Source organism: Camelus bactrianus, chromosome 15 (genome assembly GCF_048773025.1).
Source record: "Camelus bactrianus isolate YW-2024 breed Bactrian camel chromosome 15, ASM4877302v1, whole genome shotgun sequence".
In the NCBI taxonomy this organism is placed as follows: domain Eukaryota; kingdom Metazoa; phylum Chordata; class Mammalia; order Artiodactyla; family Camelidae; genus Camelus; species Camelus bactrianus.
Window position 1 is genome coordinate 43,109,186 of NC_133553.1, and position 25,223 is coordinate 43,134,408.

At 36.4% G+C, this 25,223-nt stretch overlaps 1 protein-coding gene across 1 annotated transcript in view; it reads left to right on the forward strand.

Annotated features, from left to right (window-relative positions):
- The first annotated feature begins 3,381 nt into the window (after nt 1-3,381).
- EML4 (EMAP like 4) overlaps nt 3,382-25,223 on the forward strand; it is a 125,358-nt gene continuing 103,516 nt past the window's right edge. Inside the window, exon 1 of the mRNA XM_010967700.3 lies at nt 3,382-3,681. Coding sequence (XP_010966002.1) covers nt 3,657-3,681 — 25 coding nt within the window. The 5' untranslated portion in view covers nt 3,382-3,656. The remainder of the gene's footprint in view (nt 3,682-25,223) is intronic.

The window sequence follows — 25,223 nt, forward strand, 5'->3', positions numbered from 1 at the left end:
TATACACATATTCTTTATCATTACAGGTTACTACAAGCCATTGAATATAGTTCCCTGTGCTATACAGGAGGACTTTGTTGTTTATTTACTCTGTACACAATAGTTTGTATCTGCCAAACTCCCAGTTTATCCTTCAGTGTGTATAATTTTAAATTCATCATACATTTTGTTTCTATTCTTTTTTTAAATGGGAATCACATGAAATGGGATTAATCAAAATTCCTGAAACAATATTACCAACAGATTGTATAATATGTGTGAAGTGGTTTTTTATGCATCCCAGCTATCGTAATAAAGACAAATGTGATCAATCATGCTAGAGGAAAAACTAAATTATCTATTGTTCTCACAATTAAAAAGTTATTTAAAAAATTACTGTCATATCCATAACACTGATCCCATAGGCTTGCTGTGACATTGAAATGGGGTTAGGCATACAAAGTACCTGGGTACAAAACTTGTCAAATAACAGGATGCCAGTAAATGATATCTACTAAGCCAAAAAAAAAAAAAAAAAAATTGAGGTAATCAAAGAATATGCAGCCAAGAAATTTGGGAAAAAAAGTATTGAAGTTATGTTGGATATTTAATTAAATGTCATATTTCTCAATTTTGTAATGTTTATAGTATTTGCACTCGTAAAATGAGTAATCTGTTGTGACTCCTTGTTTTAGTCTAAATAAATACCCATTTAATCTAATTTTGTATTTGTAATTTTTGTATTAGTTTGTATTAAAAGGGCCCCACAAAATGTGGATCCTTCTCTCATATTATATGTATACATATGTATATTTTCAAATATACATACGTATGCTGTATGTCAATTATATCTCAGTAAAACTGGAAGAAAAAAATAAGGATCACATTCTTCTTAAAAAAATTTTGGCAGTTTCTTAAAAAACTAAATGTACAGCTACCATACAAGCAAATTATCCAATTCCTGGGTATGTATCCCAGAGAAATGAAAAGTAATGTTCAGAAAAAATACTTGTACATTAACATTTATAGCAACCTTAAACATAGTAGCACCAAACTGAAACAACCCAAACGTCCTTCAGCAGGTGAATGGTCAGTGATAATTCAGACCATGGAATACTTTTCAGCAATAAAAAGAACAACTATTACTACTCACAATGACAGGGATGAATCTCCACAGAATTATGCTGAGTGGAAAAAGCCAGTCCCAAATTGTTACACATAATATGATTCCACTGTATTTATAAAAATGGATTACAGATTAGTGGTTGCCAGGAGTGAAGGAGGGGGTGGTATCAGGAGGAAAATGGGTGTGTCTATAAAAGACAACTTGAGGGATCCTTGTGCTCATGGAAATGATGGAATGTTTTGTATCTTTGACTGTATCAATGTCAATATCCTGGTTGTGATATTATACTATAGTTTTGTAAGATATTACTATTGGCAGGAACCTGGGTGAAGGGTATTTCTAACAAATACATATGAACCTATAATTATTTCAAAGTAAAAAGTTTAACTTAAAAATACATATATATCAATGCAAGTTCTTATTCCTTTAACTGACCTCAGGCGAAGAGTTATGCATGCTGTCACCGAAGAGCAGCTGTCAGAACTGAGGACATCTCAAATATTAAGGGATTAAACTTGATAGAAACTCACAGATATGAAAATGCCCATTGCAAAGGAAACAATGGGTAAATAATTTAATTTTGAAGGAGGAAACTTTAGACACCATTTTGTCTGTAACTTGAATTTATCTTGGCTGCCTTACGACCAGTCTCTACATAGCATGGTATTCAGAAGACACATGGGTCTGATATCCAAAAAAAAAAGTTTAAAATATTTTAGATTCTTAGGGAAGATTTTTAAAGAGGCACCAAAGTATATTGCAAGACAGTGATAAAATGTTAACAGTCCTTTCAACCATCTAATTCCTCCAAGTCCCTCTCATTATGACAGTTGCTACTTCATTTTTCTCATCTTCTTTCGTTTCTCCCCTTCTCCTGCAACTCTGTCTAGAATGACTCATACATTTTTGTAACTCAGCTCTTTGTATTGATCAACTTAGTTCCTGGGTACCTTACATTTCTCCTGTTACTATTATCCTGATCCACACAACTCTGTCCCAGGAAGGACTTGGGAAAACACTGAAATGTCTTTAGAAGGATGGAGAATAGAGGTGGGTGGGGAAGGGAGGAGGAAGAGGAAGCCTCTGTATAAAGCCTGTAAACTTTACAAGTTTCCGAAAAAGGAAAATAAGAATTACCTCAGTTCTTAGTCACCCCCCAAAAAAAGAATTTTTGATGAGAGACAAAAAGCGTGATATAAGCAAGATTTTTATCAGTGAAGTAAAAAAAAATAGTGAAAGATGGTACCCTCCGGAGAATCGAGAATCGAGACCGGGCCAAACCAACAGAGGAAAAATGGCGCCGTTCCTTTGTTTCTCCAGTTTTTATATCCTGGTTTCCTGATTGATTGATTGATTGACAACTCAGCTTCCCTGCGCTCTGGCATGCCACTCCCCTTTTGGGCAGGTTCATTGGGTCAAGTTATACCAGGGCCCCCTCGCAGGCACAGCTGCAGCTCTTTGATTTTAACTGACTTCTTTTACTGACCCTCATTTAGAGAAAGTAAAAATTTCTGAATTGTTCCTTTCCCTGTCCTCTCCCCCTGCCCAGTGCTCATGTCTATCTAAACTACCTAATAATATGATCTGCCCTGTAAGGGGTCGCTACACATCCCTGGTGGAAATAACCCCAAGGGGATTAAGGAAGTCTGGGTTCTAGCTCTGCTTCTACCAGGTTCCATGACCTTGAGCAGGTCATGTCTTTTCTATGGCTCAGTATGCCCCCTGAAGGGGAGGCAAGATCAACTCTTAGATCCTATCCAGCAGTAACATTCCTTGCTTCTGGTCTGTCTTGGGCCCTGCGGCTGTGGCAGTGGTGGCCTTGAGCTAGCCAAGACTTTCCCTCGTTTCTCCCTCACTCTACTGGGGCAAAGGGATATCCCAGAAGAACGGATTCTTCCCTGAAATTGGTTGCCTCTTTAGTGTCCTTCTAAAACACAAGGGTGACCATCTCCTGTCTGGGGGCTCCCATGCACCTCCGCGGATTCCCCAGGGGCTGCAGAACAGAGTCCCTAGACTCTCCTGAGGATCCTAGGCCGAAAGTACCCCCTGATGCCCACACATTCCAGAATCAGTTTCAGGACTCAAGTCCCAGGCCCTCAGCAGGCCCACCGCGCAAGCGCAGCCTCCCGCCCTGGCGAAGGGGGCGGAATCCGAGGCGGAGGCAAGGTGAGAGGGAAGAGTAGGCAAAACCCCGCCTCCGGATCATCACGTGGGAGGCGGAGTCGGAAGCGTGACGGCGTGCGCGGGGGCGGAGCTACCGCTGCGCGCGGGCGCGGGGGCGGGGCGTGGCGCGGCGCTCGCTGCTGCTGTCTGGGAGGGAGGCCGGGCAGGCGGCGGAGCGGCGCGGCTCTCAACCTGACGGGGAAGTGGCCCGGACGGCCGTGGCTGACTGCCCCGGGGCGGACGGACGGACGACGGAGGCGGGAGGTGGGAGCCGAAGCCGGGCGACCTAAACAGCGAGCGGGTCAGGCTCAGCGTCGGCCACCCTAGTCGGTCCGCTGAATGAAGTGCCCGCCCCGCTGAGCCCGGAGCCCGGCGCTTTCCCTGCAAGATGGACGGTTTCGCCGGCAGCCTCGGTGAGTACGGCTGCGAGTCCTCCGTCTCCTGCGCAGGGTGGGAACCTTGTTCCCTGCACACGCGGCCCAGGCCTGCTCTCCACCCTGCCCCTCGGGATGGCAGCAGTTCCAGTGCACATGTTCCCCTCGAGCCTGCCGCCCCTCAGCGGGCTCCGGAGGACTCAGAACCCCTCCCCCATGCCAGACCTCCTCTGCAAGACCCTCCTTCCCTCCCAGCGTCCCCTTCAGTGCGGGGCCCTTCTTCCCCAAAGTGGGAACCCCTTCTCTCAGAGAGGCCCCCTGTATCTGGTACGCCCCTCCCCATACTCTGACGGCTCCCCGCACCTTCAGGGTTAGGACACCCCTTTCTCAAGCCCTGACCTCTCTTCTGGGTACAACATTCCTCCCCCCTCCCACATGCCGAGCTCTCTTTCAGGGTAGGGACACCCCTTACCCACGCAGAGGCTCCCTTTTAGGGTAGGGAACCCCCATTCCCTCTTCGGGAAGGGGGCATCACCCCTCCTGTCTTCACTGTGCGTTTGGAGTCTTCTTTTAAGTATCTGTCAGAGTAACTGACAACTTCCCTTGACTCCTTCCACTTCTGTGAACGTTTTGCAGTAGTGGAGAGAACCAGAAGCACTGAAGCATCATTTGCTTAATACAGGAAAGGAAGAGGTGCATCTGTGTTGGGGGACCCTCTTTAAGAGAGGAGTGAAAGCAGAAGTATTTTCTGGCGCTGCAAGCATGCTGGGGAGAAGTAATCCTGCCCAGTGAATCCATAGAAAAGGGGGCCTCTGTCCGGGAAAGAAAGGATTCTCCATTTTTGGAATATGTTGTCTTTGTGGAATGGAGAAAGGGAAGAGGTTATTGAGTGAGTAGGCAGAAGTATACTTTCAGTGTCCCCTTTCACCCAAAGATAGTAAATTTTGTAACTGGGTAAGGGGATCAGAACTCGAGGCTGGTACTCAGTGCCCTATAATCTGTGTCTGGAATTACTATTCTTTGAGAGGCCGTTGGAATCTGGTTACTGTAAAGATTGAGCTCAACTGTTACGGTGAGAGAAACAGTTTCTGCTTTGGCTGATACTGCAGTTATGTGATACCTGCTGCTAGATTTGTATTTTGAGTATTTTATGTGGAGGTAGCTTGTATTCAGACACCTTTCTTTTGCATTTCTTGATAATAAATTCCTAGTTGGTTTATGTTCATAGCTCAGTGCATGATCTGGCTATAGGCCATATTTTATTCAGACATACTGGAATTAGATGGTTTTTTTCTAATCTAAAGTAAGAAAGTAAGTCAAAGAGCAATGGACCCATTATGGGTATTAAATAGTAAAACCAATAATTTGGGACCTTTCTTTGGGAAGAAAACACACACACACTCTCTCTCTCTCACTCTCGAGGACTTTGAGAGTGGAAATCCTAAAATAGGAGGCAACTGAGTGTTACTCTTTCCTCCCCAAAGGCACCTGTTGTCCATTATCTAACCTTTGATGTCTTATAATTCCTTACATAGTGAAGTTGTTTCATTCTTGGGCTCCTTTTAAAGAGGCATCAACTTTTCACTGTTTTTTTATCCTTGTGCCTGGATTTATTCGCTAATCTTACTGAACTGAAAGACTTGTCCTTTATGTTTACAAAGAGGTAATCATACACTAGGGCAAAAAACTGAGTGTCTTGAGGGGTGTTGGGGGACTGAGATATCTGCACTGTTGACTCCTCAGCCTGTAAGAATGGTAGGATCACTACTTAAATTAGAATCAGCTTTTACTTCTTCCCTGATGATTCTGAGGACTTGAGAAGGCTCACCAAAGCTTCATCTTCTGTAAGCGTTTTGTGGGAGTCTTTCTCACTAATTGGGGGCATTTAGGTTTATTTTGAAACAGTGGATGTGCCTTGTTAAGTGACTTTATCCCTTCTTATCCAATTCATGAAGCAACTGACAGGAGAAGCTGAAAGATGAAGATGAATTTTAGTTGGGGTTCCCACTTTTCATAAAAAGCGTTATAGCTGACCTTGATGTTGAATTTGTTTTTTTCATTTGATAATTTTTTTATTCTTTTGATGCCATCCTTGGGTGGTACCTTGATGAGACTTCCTTTTTCAAAATGTGATATTGATCAGAAGGGGAAATGCCTGTCTCTAAAGAGCCTGTGTCAGCACTGAGGGAAAGAAATGGTTCCTGACTATATTTCTGGAGCTGCTCTTGATGAAGATACTTCTCAGCAGGAGCTCTGTGCTTTCTCTTTCTGTCCCCCTTGAAAGAGTCAAACTAGGCCCCAACTTAATTGAAACCTTAAAGGGTTGGGGGTGGGGGAAGGGTAATGCTGGTATATTTTACTGGTAGTCTTTAAGCAGAGCTTTGCTCGCTCTTGCCAAATTGTTTGTTTCTGCTCCTGCAGTTCATTAGTCTAGAGCTTACAGTTGCATTGATCTTTATTTTATCAAGAGAGCCGTGAATGTAAAGGCAAGCTCTTGTATTCTAGGAGATGTTAAAAAAACTTTTTTTTAACCAAACAAGAATTCAAAACGTGAAGTTCTTCTGGGGTCATAAGTATTGAAAGCGTTTATTCTCAAGGAAGTGTACATGTGTATCTTCTTTTATATACTAGATGGGTTCTTGGGAAAAAAATGAGAAAATTACATTTTTATAAGCAGAAAAGCTGAGTGCTTTATAAATAGAATGATTCTAGAAAAGCTGATTATTTAAAGGGATCTTATGGTGCATCATTTTGTAAAGTGAAAAACTTTTGAAATTCAAACTGTACCCTTGATTGTTGAGTGTTTAGATAAGGAAAACACTATTACGTGCATTTTATAAGATGTCTAATGGCAGCTAAAGCTGTGTAGTGGTTTTGAAATTGAGAGGAATTTTAGGTGATTGGCTTTGTTACATATGCCACATTGAAGTTATATACCTGTTGTATTTTGTTTTACCTGAAAACAAGTAAAGGATGCTTTTAATCTCTGCAGCTGATGAATTTCAGGCAATTTGGCTGGCAGGTGCTTGTACTCTAGAATTTTCTTTAAGTGTAGTATGTTTTAGTTTCTGAATTTTGGTAATTTAAAAAGGCAGCGTTTTAGGATCAAAACTTTTTTTAACTTAGTGAGGGGAAGGTACCCTAAACAATCTATCTTGATGTCCTGCCTTCAAATCAGTATATACATATACATACGCATACAAAATGTATATGCAGTATATATTTTAAATCTCAGACCTACGTGCAAAAGTGAGAAACCATTGACACAGCTTTTCTAGTTGATTTTCATTAGAAAGGGGTTAGGTGCATCTCATGCTTTGTTTTTTTAGCATATCTTTTTCATAATAAAGATTTTAGTTTTAAGACTTGGAATTAGCCTAGAAGTTTAGTCAGTGTTTATGCTTTAAAGAAAGCGTACAGTTAACCATGTCAGTTTTAACTTTTTCGACTCCAAAGTTTAAAAGCAAAACAAAACTCCAAAACTTCTTTTTAAGGAAAAACTGTAATGAATGAAATTGTAGGGTTAGTATAAGAAACATAACATTCTCAGTGCAGTAGTAGTATGCTTCAATTTATGAAGTATTTTAAGAAAACAATCTTTAACATCACAGTATAGAACTATCATTTCTCATCTCAGCCGTACGCTTGGTTTCTTAAAGGAACTATGTAGTGCATGATTTTTAAATATTAATCTGGTCTAAAGCATTTTTATGTTTATTCATATAAAATGTTCCTCATGTAATAACATTACTTGGAGAATTTTTTTCTTAACTTTTAATTTCTTACTGGTTGTCTCTTGAAGGGCTCAAGATAAGCTTACATTATATGGTATGACATGAGTAGTAACTCTTAAATGATTACTACAGTGTTTGTAACATGAATTAGCTGGAGTATTTCTTGACACGTATGTGGATTAATACCTGTTTTGTGACATGCTTCTTGCCCTTCAGGAGCTTACTATCTGGTTTTAAATACATATCTAGAGATATTGAAGCTTAAGTAAAGCAAGAGAAATGGGAGATGAAAGGAGAAGCACCGTTTAGAATGCAGTGCCATGTATCAAGCCTGTAACTTCTGAGATGACATTTGGAGATTGCTAAATTTATCTCTATAGATCCTGGCTTTTTAAAACCATGAAATAATTTATTTAGCAGTCCAAATATTAGGGAATGATATTACTTGGATCTCTTCTGCTTTGTGTTTAAGTTTGAATGGCATGTAAAACAAGTAGTATATTAATTTTATGCACGAGTCTATTTCTATTACATGTAAAACTTCAATAATTTGTTCATAAGAAATTTGAGAAGAGTATTTTGATTTTAAGATAGATTGATTCAGAACTTTTAAAAAGTCTAAGGAAATAATCTACTTAATCAGCTACTACCTCAGTATGGAAAATCCGAAATCTGTAGTATATTTCTGTGTCTGTGTGTGATCTTTTGTCCTTTGGTTTTTAGCTGTCTCAGACTAGTATAATGCCTTCACTTTGCATATTGCTTTATAGTTTACAAAAAGCTTTATCTCATTTAATCTGCATGCTAACCTTGGGAGAGAAGAAATTATTCTCCTTTCATAGATGAGAAAACTAAGGGTCAGAGAGTTTGCAATTTTTAAAAAAGACTATTAGAATCCAGATTTTTCTTTTCTTTTTCTTTTTTCTTTTTTCTTTTTTTTTTTTGGTGGGGAGTGGGGTGGGAAGCCTAATTTGTCAGGTTTGTATCCAATGAGAACACAATACAAAAGAAGAAAAAAACAAATTGTCTTTTTTCTAGTTTATCTATAAGCAACTGATGTTAACATGTTGATGTACTTGTTTTTAGTCTTTTCCTATGCCTACTTGTTTACACAGTTAAAATTATACTATAGATATAATTTTGTGTTCAGGTTTTTTTCTTAGATCCTAACCATTTTCTCCACTTGAACTCAGATTTTTCTGATGGAGTCCAATGTTCTTTTTCCTATCCCATTACAGACTCTTCAAAACCAACTTGTACATCAAATCTAACATACCTGAAACTGAGCTCCTTTCTCTAAATCAGTTTCTTTTCCTTATTTTCCAGTCTGTTATCACCCAGCCTTGAAATCTTAAAACTATGTTTGATTCCTTTCCATTTTTGCCTACCACATTAAAATTTCTTCTATGACTTGTCAATTCTTGTCACCTTTTCCCATTCCTCACTTTGCTTTTCTACCACCACAGTTGAAATACTTACTTTTCTGTGTTTGGATTATTCCATAACCTGAAGAATCTCCACTTGTCTATAGTTTATTTTGGGTGAGGGGAGGGCTTCAGATTAATCTTCCTAAAGCAGTGCTTTGACTGTGCTCTTCCAGATCGCTTCATTGTCTTCATGACTAAATTCAAGTACTTTAGCTTTGTTCTCAAAGTCCTCCATTATCTCTTTCTACTGTCTTAACATATTCTGGCCTAAATGACCTATTTCTTATTCCCCATAGTTGGTTGGCACTTTTTCATCCTTGTGGCTATTCTCTCTTGAAGTACCCTTCAAGGCTTAACGCAAATACTGTTTCCTTTCTGAACACCCTTATTTGTTCTCTTTCATTCCCAACTCAAAGTATTCACCCTTGAACTTTTAACATAGGAGCATTCTTAGGGCACTTACCACAGAATATCTCTTCTCCTAAAGTAGAAGTAATTATTGCAAGTCTTAAAATTGTTATGTCTTATTTTCCCGGCAAAATTATAAACCTGTTGAAGGCTGACACTCTCATGTGTCTTTGAAATCTCACAGCAGGGCAGTGGAGATTTCATGATTCAGTAAAATTTGGGGGAAAATTATTGGGAGACCAGTATGTAATTGGCAGCTTACAATCTTTACTTTTACCATTGGTTCATTAAAAACAACAACAACAACAACAACAACAACAACAACCACCAAACAACCTTGGAGACCAAAAAATTATCATACAGAATCTCAGAATAGAATTCTTTAAATAAATTGAATAATTCATTATGTTCTTATTTCACCTGAAATGAGGGAAAACTTTCTTCCAGACTTTATTGGGAATCTGATAAAGAACTCTGTGTCAGGTTCTAGGGTAGTATTTTTCAAGTGCAGGTCTTACGTATGACCTATTATGGATTTAGAAATCAGTTTATTTGGGGTCAAGACAAATGTTAAAAATAGGAGGAGAGGGGCTTCATGAGGGTGGAGTAGAAGGATACCGAGCTCACCCTCTCCAATGAATACAGCAAAAATACATCTACATATGGAACAATTCTCACAGAATACCTACTGAACTTTGCCATAAGATCTTGTACAATTGGAACTACAAGGGAAATCTTTATAAAACCAGATAAACAACAAGGTTCTATTTACAGCATAGGGAACTATATTCAATATCTTATAATATTGTAAACTGACCATACTTCAATAAAAATACATATACCAAAAACCTTGTAATAACCTATAATGAAAAGGAATATGAATGTATAACAAACATTTTGATTTAGACTAGACATTGACACAACATTGTAAACCAACTATACTTCAATAAGAAACTATTTTTAAAAACTTTTAAAAAGAATAGGAAATGAAGAAAAAAGATTATAAAATAATTGGTGCTTCATATGATATTGCTTCAAGAAACTTTTAATTTCAGTTTTATATGTTTGCCTTAGATGGCAGTATAAAATTGATTTCTTATAAGGGGTCACGATCAGATGAAAAATACACATTTAGTGGCTATTTCCTGTCTTTAAGAGACTAATTGGGAAGGCTGACATAGACATGAAAAGGTAGATGAACAATCAGAGGTAGTTGTAGTGAATTATGCTGTTTTTGAAAAGTTTTTAGAATCTGAATATAGTAATTAAAATACAGTTAATGTCAATAGCAGCAAAACTGTATAGTTATAGAATCAGTATAATTCAGGCAAACTCAGTATGAAGAAATGTGGTTTTCTAAAACTAATAGTCCTGGGGTGTATTATTTACTTTGCAGAAGGATTCACCATACGGTTTTTTTTCCAGCTTTCTTGATGAGGTTGTCTCTGTCTTGACTGGTTCTCTACTCATTAGCTTTTTAAAATCTGTCTAGTCTTTAAGACATAGCTCAAGTACACTTGTTTTTTCTGGAAGCTGCATCTGATTATTCTGGTCTTGCACTCAAACCGTTACACTGTAGTGCTCCTAAAGTGGAGACCAAGTGCTTACACATAAGGGATCTTGGGAGTGTAGCCAGAAATTGAGTCGACCTAACCAAAAAATTCATACAATTATTTTTCAACCATTATAATAAAGATTGATCCAGACAGGAATCACTGATAGATACTAAGTCTAGGGGAATATTTTGATGAGGAGCAGGATGTTTGCATGGTCTTAAATATCTCCCCGTATATTGCTTCTTTAGGTGCAAGGGGAAAAAAGTAGTAATTCTATACAGTGATGAAATCAGACAGCACCTTGAGTACATGATCAAAATAAATAGCACGAGTGGGCATTGTCTGCCCCTGAATGTGATGTCCTGCAAAGAACACATCACTTACGTAGTTCTTCAGCTAGGAATGCATAACCTGAATCTAATCATGAGGAAACACTGGGCTCCAAATGGGGAACATCCTATTTTTTTTTTTAAAGGGTGGGGAGAGTGTACCCTTTTTTTTTTTTTTTTAATGTTAATGTTACAAAGACAAAGGCTGTGTAAATGAAGGAGACTAAAGAGACATGGCAACTACTTGTAGTACTTGATCCTAGAATGGATCTTGTTTTAGAGGGGAAAATGCTATAAATGATATTATTGAATCATTTGCCAAAATTGGAATATGGATGGTAGATTAGATAAAAGCATGCAACCAATGTTATATTTATTACAATTGATAACCTTAGGATAGTTATGTAAGATAATATTTTTATTCTTAGGAAATATACACTGAAGCTTTTAGGAATAAAGTGCCGTAATATGTAACTTACTCTCAAATGGTTCAGGAAAAATTATGTTATATATATATGTGTGTGTGTGTGTTTAACATATATACACATGTATGTGTATATACATAACCGTGTGTGTATGTATGTATGTATGTATAGAGAGGAGGAGGGAGGCTGGAAGAATTCTCACGTGCAAATAATGCAAATGAGTAAAATGTTAACAATAGATGAATTTGGTGAAAGTTGTACACGTGGTTTTTTTGGTACTATTCTTGGTCTTACAGCTCCTCTGTAAGCTTGAAATTACTATTTTAAAGTCTCTTTATACTTAAAAAAATTTTTTATTGGGGGAGGTAATTAAGTTTATTTATTTTTATTTATTTATTGAGGTACCGCGGATTGCACTCAGGATCTTGTGCATGCTAAGCACACATTCTGCTACTGAGCTATATACCCTCCCCCGAAATACAGTTTTTTTTAAGTTGAGGTTTATTTATTTATTTTTTGTGGGGTTTGGCGGGGAGGGGTAATTTGATTTATTTACTTTTAATGAGGGCACTGGGGATTGAACCCAGGACTTCGTGCATGCTAAGCATGCACTCTACCACTGAGCTATACCCTCCCCCTTGAAATTATTTTTAAATGAAAAGTTTTTTTAAAAATCCTAATGAACTTTGTATTAAACTCCATAGTATTTGAAAATAAAGAAATATCTCCTCTCCCAGAAAATTCTAGGCAAACTTTTGGGATAAAACTGTGGCTCCTAGTGGGGAGGGGATAGCTCAAGTGGAGGAGGTCCTGAGCTCAGTCCCCAGTACCTCCTCCAAATATAAATAAATAAATCCAGTTACCTCCCTCTCATTGAAAAAAAAAAAAAAAAAAAGGAGGAAAAAACACATTTAAAAAAAAAAAAAACTGCGGCTCCAAGAATATGTTCCATGTATATCATGTGGTTTCCTTTTATCCCTAGATAGAGAAACATACGTCTGGGCCAGAGGCAGCTGTGGTTCAGATTTAGTCGACAGACATGTTTTGTTTGGCCCTTTTGAGTGTGTTAAAAATTGGGAAATTTCACATAAAAATCTGCATCTTTGATTTCTCTTGAAAAATAGAGTGATCTTTCCACTGTGGACTTGAATTCCAGATGATCTATATCCTCACTGAGTGGTGTGTCAGATAAATAGCCTCAGTCCCTGCCTTTCACCTAGCTTGTTTCAGATGTTTACTTTATTGCCTAATCTCTCTAGTCCTATATTTGCAGCCTTTATCTCACCCAGGAGATGATGGGGGTGTCTTCTTTTGTGCTCACAGCAATCTGAGAAATAAGTTGTTGAACTGATGCCTTATCGCCTGCTAACATTTTAGTGTGTATATCCTATAAACAAGGACATTCTCCTACATAACCATACTACAACAAAGAGAATCAGAAAATTAATATTGATGCATTACTGCTATCTGACCCTCAGACCTATTCAAGTTCCGCTCATTGTTTTAGTAATGTCTTTCACAGCAAAAAGATCCAGTTCAGAATCCAATGTATTTAGTTGTCATGGCTCTTTAGCCTCCTTCAGTCTAGAACAGATCCTTAGTCTTTGTCTTGGGTTTCATGGCCTTGATGCTTTGCAAGATTACAGGCAAGTTGTTTTGTATGATGTCCCTAAATCTGATGTTTTCTCCTAACTAGATTCAAGTTATGTATCTTTGGCACAAATGCCACAGAGGTGAAGGCTGTGTTTTGTCTCATTGCATCCTGTCAGTTGGCACACAATTTTAACTTGACCGATAATGTTTATTTTGACCATTTGATTAAGGAGGTGTCTGCCAGGCCTCTCTACTGTAAAAATTACTTTTTTTTAACTTTATAATTAGTAAGTATTTTGTAGGAGGTACCTTGAAACTTTGTAAGTATTCTGTTCCCCGTGAGATCTCAGTGTATTAGTTTATAGCTGTATGGACTCTGGTATCCTATTTTTTTCCAATGGATTATAATTCATTATTATTTATTTTGATGTTCAAATTGGCACCCGTTTTGAGTGCCCATTCATGCTGGTTTCTGCATTCTTTTGACATCTGAATGAGGTGATTCAGGTGAACAGTTTCCGCCCATAATAACTTGCATATATATTTTAAGTAGGGTTCAGGTGAGATTTTGAATTAAGTCATTTTAAGCTAGTGAACACTCTTTATGGTTCTTGGAGTTTTTTAACTTCATAACATTTTATCTTACACTTAAAAATTATGTTCAACACATGGACTAGACCATTAATGTAAATTAACGTGAAGGTAATTGCTATCAAAGGGAAGTCATTCAATATTATGTTTGTTACAATTCTTTTTCTATATTTGAACAGTTGGCAATTACCTTAGAGCAAGGTACTGTTAGGTGGTGTGTGTGTTGGACGGTTGGGTAAAATAAAATATATTTAAGCAGCAAAATCAACCATGGTTTCTTTCCCAGTAAAATACTGTGATCATCTTTCCTCTCAGCAAGTATACATGCATCGTATTCTATTTGGACATCTGGTCTGCTTAAGCTGTGTATATAGACATAGTTTAAATTTTTTTTTTTAGTTGAAGTATAGTTAGTTTATAGTGTTGTGTCAATTTCTGGTATACAGCATAATAGTTCAGTCAAACATATACATTCGTTTTCATATTCTTAACTTATTCTTGGTGACTAATGATGGTTAATATGAGCATTAGACATACATAGTTCTGTGCCGTAATACAATGGTGCCTGCTAGAGCTATTTTTGTAGGGCTGCTTGCTCCATACACTTAATGACTCTAATAGTTATAATTGTCTTCCCTGCTGTTATTTGTCACTTAGAGTCAGTGTGCTTTACCCTTTTCTCTCTTTTTATTTATTTTATTTAAGAAAATCTCACCCATAATATTTGAGTTATAGCTCTTGTAAGATAAGGGCTCTTATTATTAAACTTAAAACTTGATGGTAATTTCTTAATAAGTGTCATTTTACAGTGGTTTGTTTAAATCAGGGTTTAAACAAGATTCATACTTTGCATTTGATTGCTATGTCTTTTAAGTCTTTTGATCTGTGTATTTCCCCTCCCTTTTCTTTTTTCCTTTGCAATTTGTTAAAGAAACTAGACTTGTCCTGTAGAGTTTAACACAAGTACTGATTGTATTCTTTGATTTTTTAAAATATGTTTCTTTGTCTTCTGTTTATCCTTTAAATTGAAACTTACAGATTTTTATTTATTTGATGTATTTCCATCTGCTACCATTACTCTTCTTTTTGAGGCTTCGATTTTCCCATCTTTGACCTGTGGGAGCATCTTCAGTTTGCTTCCTGAGTCCTGATCCTAGTGCTCTCTGCTTGCTTTCTGATGTGACAAGATGTTCAAATATTTCTTTTACACCTCCCATTCCAATTTTGCCATCAGCTATTTCTCTAAGAAGTCGTGATTCCTTTTGGCTCGAAATAGTACTATAGGCTTGTTGTTACTAGATTGGTTATTGTTTCTAGTATAGCCTTTCTTTTGATTTCCAATTTTAAAAGCCTCTTTGGGCTAGGTAACCAGATAACAAAGCTGGCTTGACTTATATAAGGATTGTTTTGAACCTCAAAAAAGGTCAAGGCCTATATACCTATTTAAGTTGTATAGTGGACAGCCTCATACCCAATAAATAGTGCTAATGTTGGTAATATGTGAATATATAATACCAGATGCCCCTCAGAGTAAGGTAATAGATCTGTGAATGAGACCCTTAATAAAATACTTGAGCTTTTAGTTCACAAACTTGATGCTATGTGTATGTTTTAAATTATAGGCCATGTATTTTCTTTTGTTAAGAGTATCTTTTGTTTTTTTGTCTTTTAGGATAAATCTCTGGATCAGTGAGGTGTTAGTATATCAGAGAGTCAAACTATGCTGTATTGTATTTGTCATAGTCCATAATAAGAATGCCACCTCTTTTTTCTTTAAACATTTTTTTCCAAAGAATGTATTTTCTCTGACTTTCCAAAGTTGATGACTTCCTAAAGTTGAGATGACTTCCTGTTTTAAAACAAAACTATTTAGTTTTGATATCTGACGTTTTCCCTTAAACCATTTTTTACTCTTGCACGTTGGTCTTGAACAACTGCTTATGCTGATCTTTAAGTAACATGTCAGAGCAAATGACAAAATTTGTTTGAGTTTTTCTCTGAGCCATTTGTTCCAGAAAAGTGTGTGACTGACTTCTGTTGCTGAGTGAGTAGGAGGGCTTTTTTTTTTTTTTTTAAACTTTGAAGGATATCCTGTTTTCAGTTTAGTTGGGGCATAGCTTTTGCCTCTTGGCATTCATCTTATTTCTTTATTCCTCTCCAATTATAGTTAATGTGGATATGTTTTTGGCACAAACAACATTCTCTCGATTTTTAGGATCTATTATTGTGGATCGTTTGAGAGAGGGTATTATGGAACAGAGTTTAGAATAAAGAGAAATGACTGGGGAAGTAATCAGTATCTGACTTCTTTTCTTGAAATTTTTATTTATGAATGCTTGTGACTGATATTTAATAATTATATGCACACTGAAACTTGCATACTGTGAAACTCCATATCTTGGTTCATTAGTGAATGCAGCAATTGGGGCTAAGGTTATTGGTTTGAGTCTCATATAGGCCACTTATTTTTTTTATGTTTCCTGGTCATGAACACATTCATTGGGTAAATAAGTTTTGATTCGCTTCTTTGGATCACACTCTGCTAAGTGCAGTGGGAAATTGGTGAATGAGACACTCGAAATCCCTGCTCTCATGAAGCTTATAATTCTGTGTGGGATTCAGGCAGTATTTATTCAGGAAATATTTATTGAATGCTTGGTATGTGCTCAGCACTCTTCCAGCTATAAACAAAGTCCTTATGGAGCTTATGATGTTGGCTTTTAAAATCCAGAGTAATGAGTTGTGATGGTAAAGTATAGGAAGCTTTGGAAACAAAGGAGGGCTGTCTTAAACCTCCACCATCCAGTCTTTTATGTTTGTTTGTTTGTTTTTTTCAAATGCACGTCTTTGTTTAGAGTATAAGCAGAAAAATAGAGGTCAGGTCACCCGCCATAGCTCTCCCAGATCTTGAAATAGGCTTAAAGGAAAGACATGTACATTATTTTAAAAAATCCCATACACCTGGTTAAATGATAAACTACCAACAGAGCTCACTTTGGTTGCACTTTTCAACCTATACAGGGACCATTGTCAGTTGTGCCCTCCTGCTGTCATCCTAATTTAAGTCAATGAGTTCAGTAACTTCTGTCTTCTGTTACCTGTTATAAGTGATACTTTTCTAAGATATTTGCTTTTTCTATGTGTTTGTTGGAATTTGAGTCCTGTGGTTAAGTCTGTGATTTTTGATATTCTTGCTTTTAGGAAATAATTGTTGATGCAGTAGTTTATGGACTACATTTCAAGAAATTAGGTTCACGTTGATAACTTTTTGAAAGGGGGTAGCAAGGCAAAGGCACTAACATTTGGTTAGCTGTGATCTCAGAAACTATGTCAGACGCTTTACAGAAATTAGTAATCTTCTAAATGACAAAAACGTTAATTTCAGCTAAAAAATACTCTTAAGGGTAACTTTTAAGCAGATTGAATAAAACTTACAACCCTTCATATGAGAATGATGATTATATATCTGTGACCAGACTTTTGATGACTGAAATGAACTATTGCTCCCAGAATGAAAATCTAATAATTCAGCAGATACTTATTCAGCAAGTGCTGCACAATAGGAATTGTTTCCATACTGGGAATATATCAGTGAACAAAAGAAACAAAAATCCCTGCTCTACTGAAGCTTACAGTGAGGCGAGATAGACAATAAACAGTTTTCATTAAACTGTTCACTCTTACGATGTCAGTGACTCCTGTATAAACATCAATGTCTGCATTGTTAATTACAAACATGCATCCTTTTTTCATAGAATGGATGGTGATACAGCCTTGTGAACATCAGTTGTGTCAGATAAACTTAGAGAAAAGTAATCTTTGGGATGCAAAAACAGATAGGTAAAACATTGACAACTGTGCTAAGGCTACTTTGTTCTACATCTTAGTCACTGTATCTTATATAATAGGGTTTTGGAATAGTATGTATCCTTCTTAGATGTCCATTCTCAGATTCTTAATTTGTCTTTCTGTTTCATGTTTAAGGTTTTATTGTTTACTGTAGTAGTTTTATATGTTTGGATATGTATTCCCTTCAGTTTTACTATTTTCTTGTGGAAGAAATTTGATTGTATTTCTATAACGTCTTTCCCCCTCTCGCTGCCCCAGGTTGATAACTGGAGATCACTGTTTACCAACCTGGATTCAGGACCCCTATTCAGTTACTAAGGAGAATTCCCAGGATGCTGTGGAGCTCCAGACAGCTGTTTGTGGGTGGTAGTGCTGGCAGAGGCAAACAGTGGGTTGTATGACCAGGATGAGATCGCTTCTTTTACCTTCTGGCTCGCTCTCTTTCCGGACTTTAATACCTGCTTCGGTACTTAAAGCAGTTTGAGATCTTGCTGTCTCTGAGCAGTTGTTTAGCAGCAGCACCTATAAGATGATGTTGATGGTTTGGATGGGACTCACGGGGGTGTGACTATTGCACAGCAGCAATAAAGATGCTGTTTCAATAGTTTGAAAACCATTGATGTAGTTTTAAATGTTCTGACCCACTTTAGGCAGTTGTTTTCATGTCTAGAAATTAATGTCATAGCATTTGATCTTTTCCACGCTCATTTTACCTGCATATGGCGACCGGATTATTCTTTCAGTACATTTGTATTGTCACTCCTCAGCTTAAAAACTGATTTTCAGTTTCTGTGAGATAAACTCTTCGCTTGGTATCCAAGATTCCCTTCCGCCTGGCTCCAGTTTACCTTTCCAGCCTCATGCCATTTTGGGAATCTTATATGGAGCCTCTTAGTGTCCCTTTTCTTGTCTCATTTCTTGCTATCTTGTTTCTTCTTGTGCTATAATTATACTATATATTACATATATAGGATACTGACAGACTTGCCATGTACCCTAGGGAAAATTAGGGAATTTGAAAACCAACAGGTAAGATAAAGATACACTCCTACGAGTTGTATGAAAAAGTGTCTTTAGTGCAAGGTTTTGAGAATTGTTTTCTTTCCCTGCCTGTTAATCTATTTCTACCTTTCATCACTGATGTTTTGTGTAACCCAGATGAACGAATCTGCTGTTTTCCCAGACTTCACTGGACTTCTTTAAAACTGAGTGTATTTTATCCCTTTGGGAATTTGGCATTTCTGTTATTAAGTAAAATGCATTATTGATAACAAATTCTCACAATAATTTGTTTTAAAACATCACCAAACACCTCATTATCGTATCTTGATTTTAGTGAAAAAGAGCGGCACTACAGAGTAGTTTACAGATTTCAAATTTTTTAAATTGGCTTTACTGAGCTATGCTTTACCCGTGGTAAAATATGCCAATTTATGTGAAGAATGGATCTTGAAAAATTTATATAGTTGTGTATCCACTACCACAGTTAAGATATAGAAATTTCTGTTACCTTAAAATGTTCCCTTGAACTTCCTTGCACTCAGTCCCTTCCCTCTACGCCCAGTTACTGGCAACCACTGTCTGCTTTCTATCCCTATATTTTGTCTTTTCTGGGATTTCATGTCATTAGAATCTTACAGTCTGTGGTCTTTTGTGCTTTTCACTTGGTATAATACTTGAGATTCATCCATGTTGTGTGTTTCAGTAATTTGTCCCTTTGTATAACATTTTATTGTGTGCATATTACCACAAGTAGTTTATCCATTCACCAGATGATGAACATTTCAGTTACTACCAATTTTTGGATATTATGAATACAGCTGCTATGAACATTGGAATACATGTCTCCCACAGCCTTGCAACCACTAATCTACTTTCTAACTCTGGATTTACCTATCTGGTGCTTGTTTTTTAAAAAGTGGATTGTTTGTTTTGTTACTAATAAGTTTTGAGAGTTCTTTGTATACTATGGATATAAGTCCTTTGTCAGTTATGTGTTTTGCAAATATTTTCTTCCAATTTACAACTTAACTTTTCATTTACTTAACAGTGTATTTCGAAAAGTGCAAGTTTTTTATTTTGATGAAACTCAGTTTGTCAGTTTATTAGCATGAAGTTCAATTTATTTTTTCTCTTATAGTACATTTTTGTCCCATTTAAGAATTTTTTTGCCTAACCCAAGTTCACAAAGATTCTAAAAGAAAACTCTACTCTACTCACAACACTTCTGTCACCAAATGTGTGGGTTTTCCACATCAGGTAATTACGACAGTAATGACCTGGCATTAGAGCAGATCCTACTGTCTGAGGGTTTTGTCCCTCAAGACTGCCTCCCCACTTCAGATGCCAATTGCGAGTTTAGACCTCATGTGCTTCTGACTAACCATTTATAAATGGGGAGTTCCCATGCCCCTTCCTTGGGTTTGATAATTTGCTAGAACAGCTCACAGAACTCAGGAAAACACTTTGCTTACTATTACTGGCTTACTATAAAGGATACAGCTCAGAAATACTCAAATGGAAGAGATGCATTGGACAAGGTACTTAGGAAGGGGTGTGGAGCTTCCATGATCTCTCTGGCCATGTTCTCTTCCCAGCATCTTGATGTGTTTATCAACTTGGAAGCTCTCTGAGCCGCATCATTTAGAGTTCTTATGGAGGCTCATTATATAGGCATAATTGATTAAATTATTGACTGATGGTGATTGAGCTCAGTCTCCAGTTTTCCCCCTCCCCAGAGGTCAAGGGATGGGGCTGAAAGTTCTAACCTTCCAATCATGTGGTTGGTTCCTTTGGCAACCAGCCCCCTTCCTCCAAAAGTCACCTCGTTAGCATAGACTCAGGTATTATTAAAAGGAATGCTTCTCATCCCTGTTACTCAGAAAATTGCAAGAGTTTTAGGAATTTTTTTGCCAGGAAGTAGGGGCAGAAACCAAACATATATATCTCATTATGTCACAGTTTCTCTCCTATTATTCTAGAAGTTTGTATTTTTGCTTTTATTTTTAAGTCTGTGATCCTTTTAGAGTTAATTTTTACATTTGGTAAGAATCAAGTTTCCTTTATGTGCACATTTATACCCCTTTGTTCCAGCAACATTTGTTGAAAAGATTAGTCCTTTTCCGTTGAATTGCCTTGGCACCTTTGTTGAAAATCAATAGACCAAATATGTGTCAGTCTATTTCTGGACTCTGTATTCTGTTCCATAAATTGCTATGTTTATCATTAGGCAAATACCACACTGTCTTGATTACTATAGCTGTATAGTAAATACTTCAGTTAAATTTTTTTGTATTTTAAAAATAATTTAGAGGAGGTAAATTTAACTTTAAAACTTCGTAGACTGACAGAAAATGATATATTTCAGTGATTGTTGTTAACATTTTATATTCATATTTTAGAGTTTACTTTTTAAAATTACTTTCAAGAACATGCCCTCCCTTGATTCAGTAACAATTTTAGGAGTTAGAGCAGCATTAATATCCATTTTCTATCAATGAGGAAGCTTTAATATTTAAGACGGCTAGTTTGAGATCATACATTTAGTGTGATGAAGTAAGAACTAAAGCCCAAATACTACACCTTCAGAAATCCAGTATGCTTTCCACGATACAACACTACTTTCATTTGCTACTGTTTTTTATGTTGAATATTGGAGAATGAGTGTTTTATGAAAAATTCAGCCACCAAATTTTATTTAGTCAAAATGTAGAGCTATAAGAGAACAGTTAATCCATTTTCTTGGTCACCAACATCACAAGACACATTAAGAAGTCAAAATTGGGCTTCATTTTTTTTTTTCCAGTGGTGTGTTTTACAACCAGAATAGGTATTTATAGTTTCATTTTAAATTTAGAAATGCAGGAAAGAAGCAGCAAGATTTGTTAAATGAAAGCTGAAAGATTTCTTTTAAAAGAACTGTTTTAAGACTTGAGAATATCCTTGCCAAAATGAGAACAAGAACAATAAAACTTAAATTTTGGACTGAGTGTATGTTAGTTATCTATAGTATCCTCTTCTGTTGCCAAAGCTTACTACCTTAAGTCCCTTTCCCCTCAAATTCTCACCAGCTCAGATCATAGTTAGGAGGTTCTTGCAGGAGTACTAGTAAAAGATGACAGCTGGGGTTTGAGTAGTAGAGGTGAAAGAAGTGGTAGCATTTGGAATATATTTTGGAGAGCCTGTTGATGTGCCGATGGATGGATGTAAGGGATGAAGAAAGGGAATGAATCATGATCCCGTGATTATCCAGGCCTAGTTTTTTAGCCTGATCGACTTGGTGGTGCTCTTTACTTGGTATGGGAAAGACTTAGATGAATTGGAAGAGCTACACAGTGGAGGAACGGAAATCAGAAGCTATTAAAGACTCTTAAAATTTTTTTCTTTAACAAAGCTTTGTTTTTGTAGAAAATAATATTACATCTCAGACTGGGAAAATAGAGACAAGATGAAATGCCTTATAATCTTATCTCCCTAACAATCATCTAAAGTGTTTTGGTGTGTGTAATTACAGTCTTGTATAGAGGTTGGCACACTTTCTCTAATGGCAGCTACTCAACTTTGTTGTAGCGTGAAAGCAGCCATGGACAATATGTAATAAATGGGTGTGCTTGTATTCCAATAAAACTTTATTTATGGACATTGAAACATAGATTTCATTGAATTTTGCAAAATATTCCTGTGTTGATTTTTTCCAAACAATTAAAAATGTAAAAATTATTTTTAGCTCACAGACTATAGAAAACCCATTGGCAGACCAGATTTGGCTGTCCAGCCGTAGTTTGCTGACCCCTTGTCTTATGCATTTGTTTTGCGATTGCAGTAATATCTTACATAGAGTTTCATTACCTACATTTTCTATTTAATATATGTATAAATGTGTACAATTTCAGTTTTATTGAAAACCAAAATGATTACATTTGCTAAATAATCTGAATAAGCCCTAATAAACAGAGTTTATGAAGTGCCTTTATGTTATTTCTTTTAATCCTTACAGTAACTGTGGGAAATACTTACTGGGCTTCACATAAAATAAAATACAGGTTACTTACATAATTGAGGGCAAGGATGTACATTATCATTGGAATTCTGTGCCTTTTACCTCTACTTCTCTATACATTTTGGTTTTGTTCTTTGAAATAAGCTTTCAGCAGCAGCAAGGGTCATCCCAGTAGCTCTGGAACTGCATCCTCAGAGCTTCCTTCCCTTAGCACTAGTTTGAAAAATCCAAGGACAGGACTTTTGTCCTGCTTACCACAAATTTTTTATCCTACTACTGATCGTTGTGTGTAGAAGGAGTCCTGAAGGAAGGTAACAGTTCTCATTTCGAACCGGTATTTAGAATCACAGGAGAAGGGTTGAGTAGTTTCTCAAATGAAGGGAAAGGGTAGCACACATGGCTACCTGGGGGAATTATGAATTGGACAGCCATGCCAAATTGTGTCTATTTACAATCATTGTTTACTTATTGATTTAATTGTATGTTCTTTTCATTTGCCTGTTTGTATCACAGTTCTCTTTCCTTCACTCTAGTTTTCATTGCCACTTAACTGTTTATGTTTTATCACTACCTCAAAGTGAATTTGGAAAAAATACCTAGTTTTGAATGTCTCTTTCCAATTTCCTGACCACTTCAATCTCTCAAATACTAATAAGCTGTTTTATGGCAAAGATCATAGTCCTCTCATCACTTTTATAACAGCGTGAAGGGTTGGATGAGAAATGAGTGAGGATTGTTTGGAAACTTCAGGCTTTAAATTATGAGTATATTTTGCTAGAATAATTGGCTTCCACTAGAATTCAAAAGCCCAGAAGGCAGTTGCTGTTGTTTCAGAGTTCTGAGAATAATTGATTCCACTATCATCATTTTCAGTTTTCTCCAGTCCTTACCAGGAGACCCTGAGATTCTTGGTACATCTGTACAAAGTGGTCAGGGTTTTGCTAATCTAGAGGAGTGATAAGTGAAACCCAACAGTAGTGAATTTGCTTTGCAGGCTCTGAGATGGTGGAGAGCATGGCTGGGAGGCTATAGAAATTGACATGTTTGGCTGGTTGGAGCCATTAGCTGCACATTGATCTTTAGCTACATCATAACATACTTCATAGTAAATACTATATAATGTGCAGACAGTTTATTGTACTGAAGGAAAAATTAATAAAAGGTGGTTTGAGGATGAAGAATTAAAAGAGGAAGAGCATTTAGAATTATGTCTGTTGTGTAATTGTTTAGAGTGATAGTGGAAACATTTCTTAGTGAAGAAATCACTGTTGAAATTTTATTTCTTAGAGCCAAACCCAATCTAATGTTATAATGAGGTCTAAAAGGATTTAAATTCTTTTAAGTTTTGGCCTATTTTCATTTCACATTTCTCAAATATTTTTATATACTTTGCTTTAGTTTTTTCATTTTCGTTATTTGTTAAGAGTTATATGCATACTTATCTTTAAATGTGTTGATCTTACTTTACTGTCAGATGGTTGTAAGATTTCCTCGACCATTTTTAAGGCAATTCATATTTTGCTTATTTTAAATAATTTTTGTAATATATTATTTTTTATAGTGTATGTATAAAAATACATTAAAAAGATGGTTATCATAAACTTTCCATATCTAATGTTAATGGTGTATTTAAAACTGGAATATCCTACAATATCTGGTGAAGAAAATAAAGTCCTTTTAAATAAGATTAGACAAAATATATTTTTCTATATATCAATTATTTTATTTATTTTCATTTCAAAATTTTTCCTACTGGATTATGTATATTTTAATGTGGATTTGTTATACTTACACATTCTGAATATAGGTACTTTGTCAGCTATATGTGCTGTTACTGTTTCTCTCCACATATAGCTTGCATATTTTCTTAATGGTGTCTTTTGATAAGTAGGAAGTTTTAAATTTTTGGTGAAGTCTGATTCATCATTGGTTCTCTTTGGCTAGTGCTTTTACTTTAGTTCTATGATTAATTATACTTCAAATTAATTTGTGTATCTGGTATGAGATAAGGGATAAAGATCATTTTTTCCTTATGAACAATAACAAACAGCACTCATTGTTTGTTAAAGACCTTGGTTTACTTTTCTATTAGTTTGAATGTTACATTATATAATAATTCTCCAAGTAGTTACATGGTTAGTTAGCTCATTGCTTATAGAAACTGTGCTTCTGAGGTCAGTATTACAGGTTCATTCCTTCAGGATCCAGTTAACTTGGCCATAGATATATTCCTATCCTGCGTTAGCCATTTGATAGATTTGTATTGTTCTGAAGAAAGAGGGTATAGGCTAACTGCATTGTGCTGCTGGATAAAACATTAGAGCTTATGCCCTACATGATATTTCACTAATTAAATTTTGTGTGAAAGACAGTATATTACATTTTTAAGGATACAGTATTCATAGTAATATAGTGCCTAATGTGACATGCTCAGTTTTTATGGCTTACTAAAATTAAAATAAGCAGAAATGCATTAGGAAATAATTTTCCAGAGCTTTGTATAGAGTGGAAAACAGAGACATGACACTGTAAAGTCCATTTGTTGTTAGGTTTCGTAGCTAAATGATGATAATTATAAAAACTTAAGATGGGAATATTTTAAATGTATTTCTGCATATGCTTGTGTCAATATATAGACATATTATATAGCCCCAGTCACTGGCTTACATT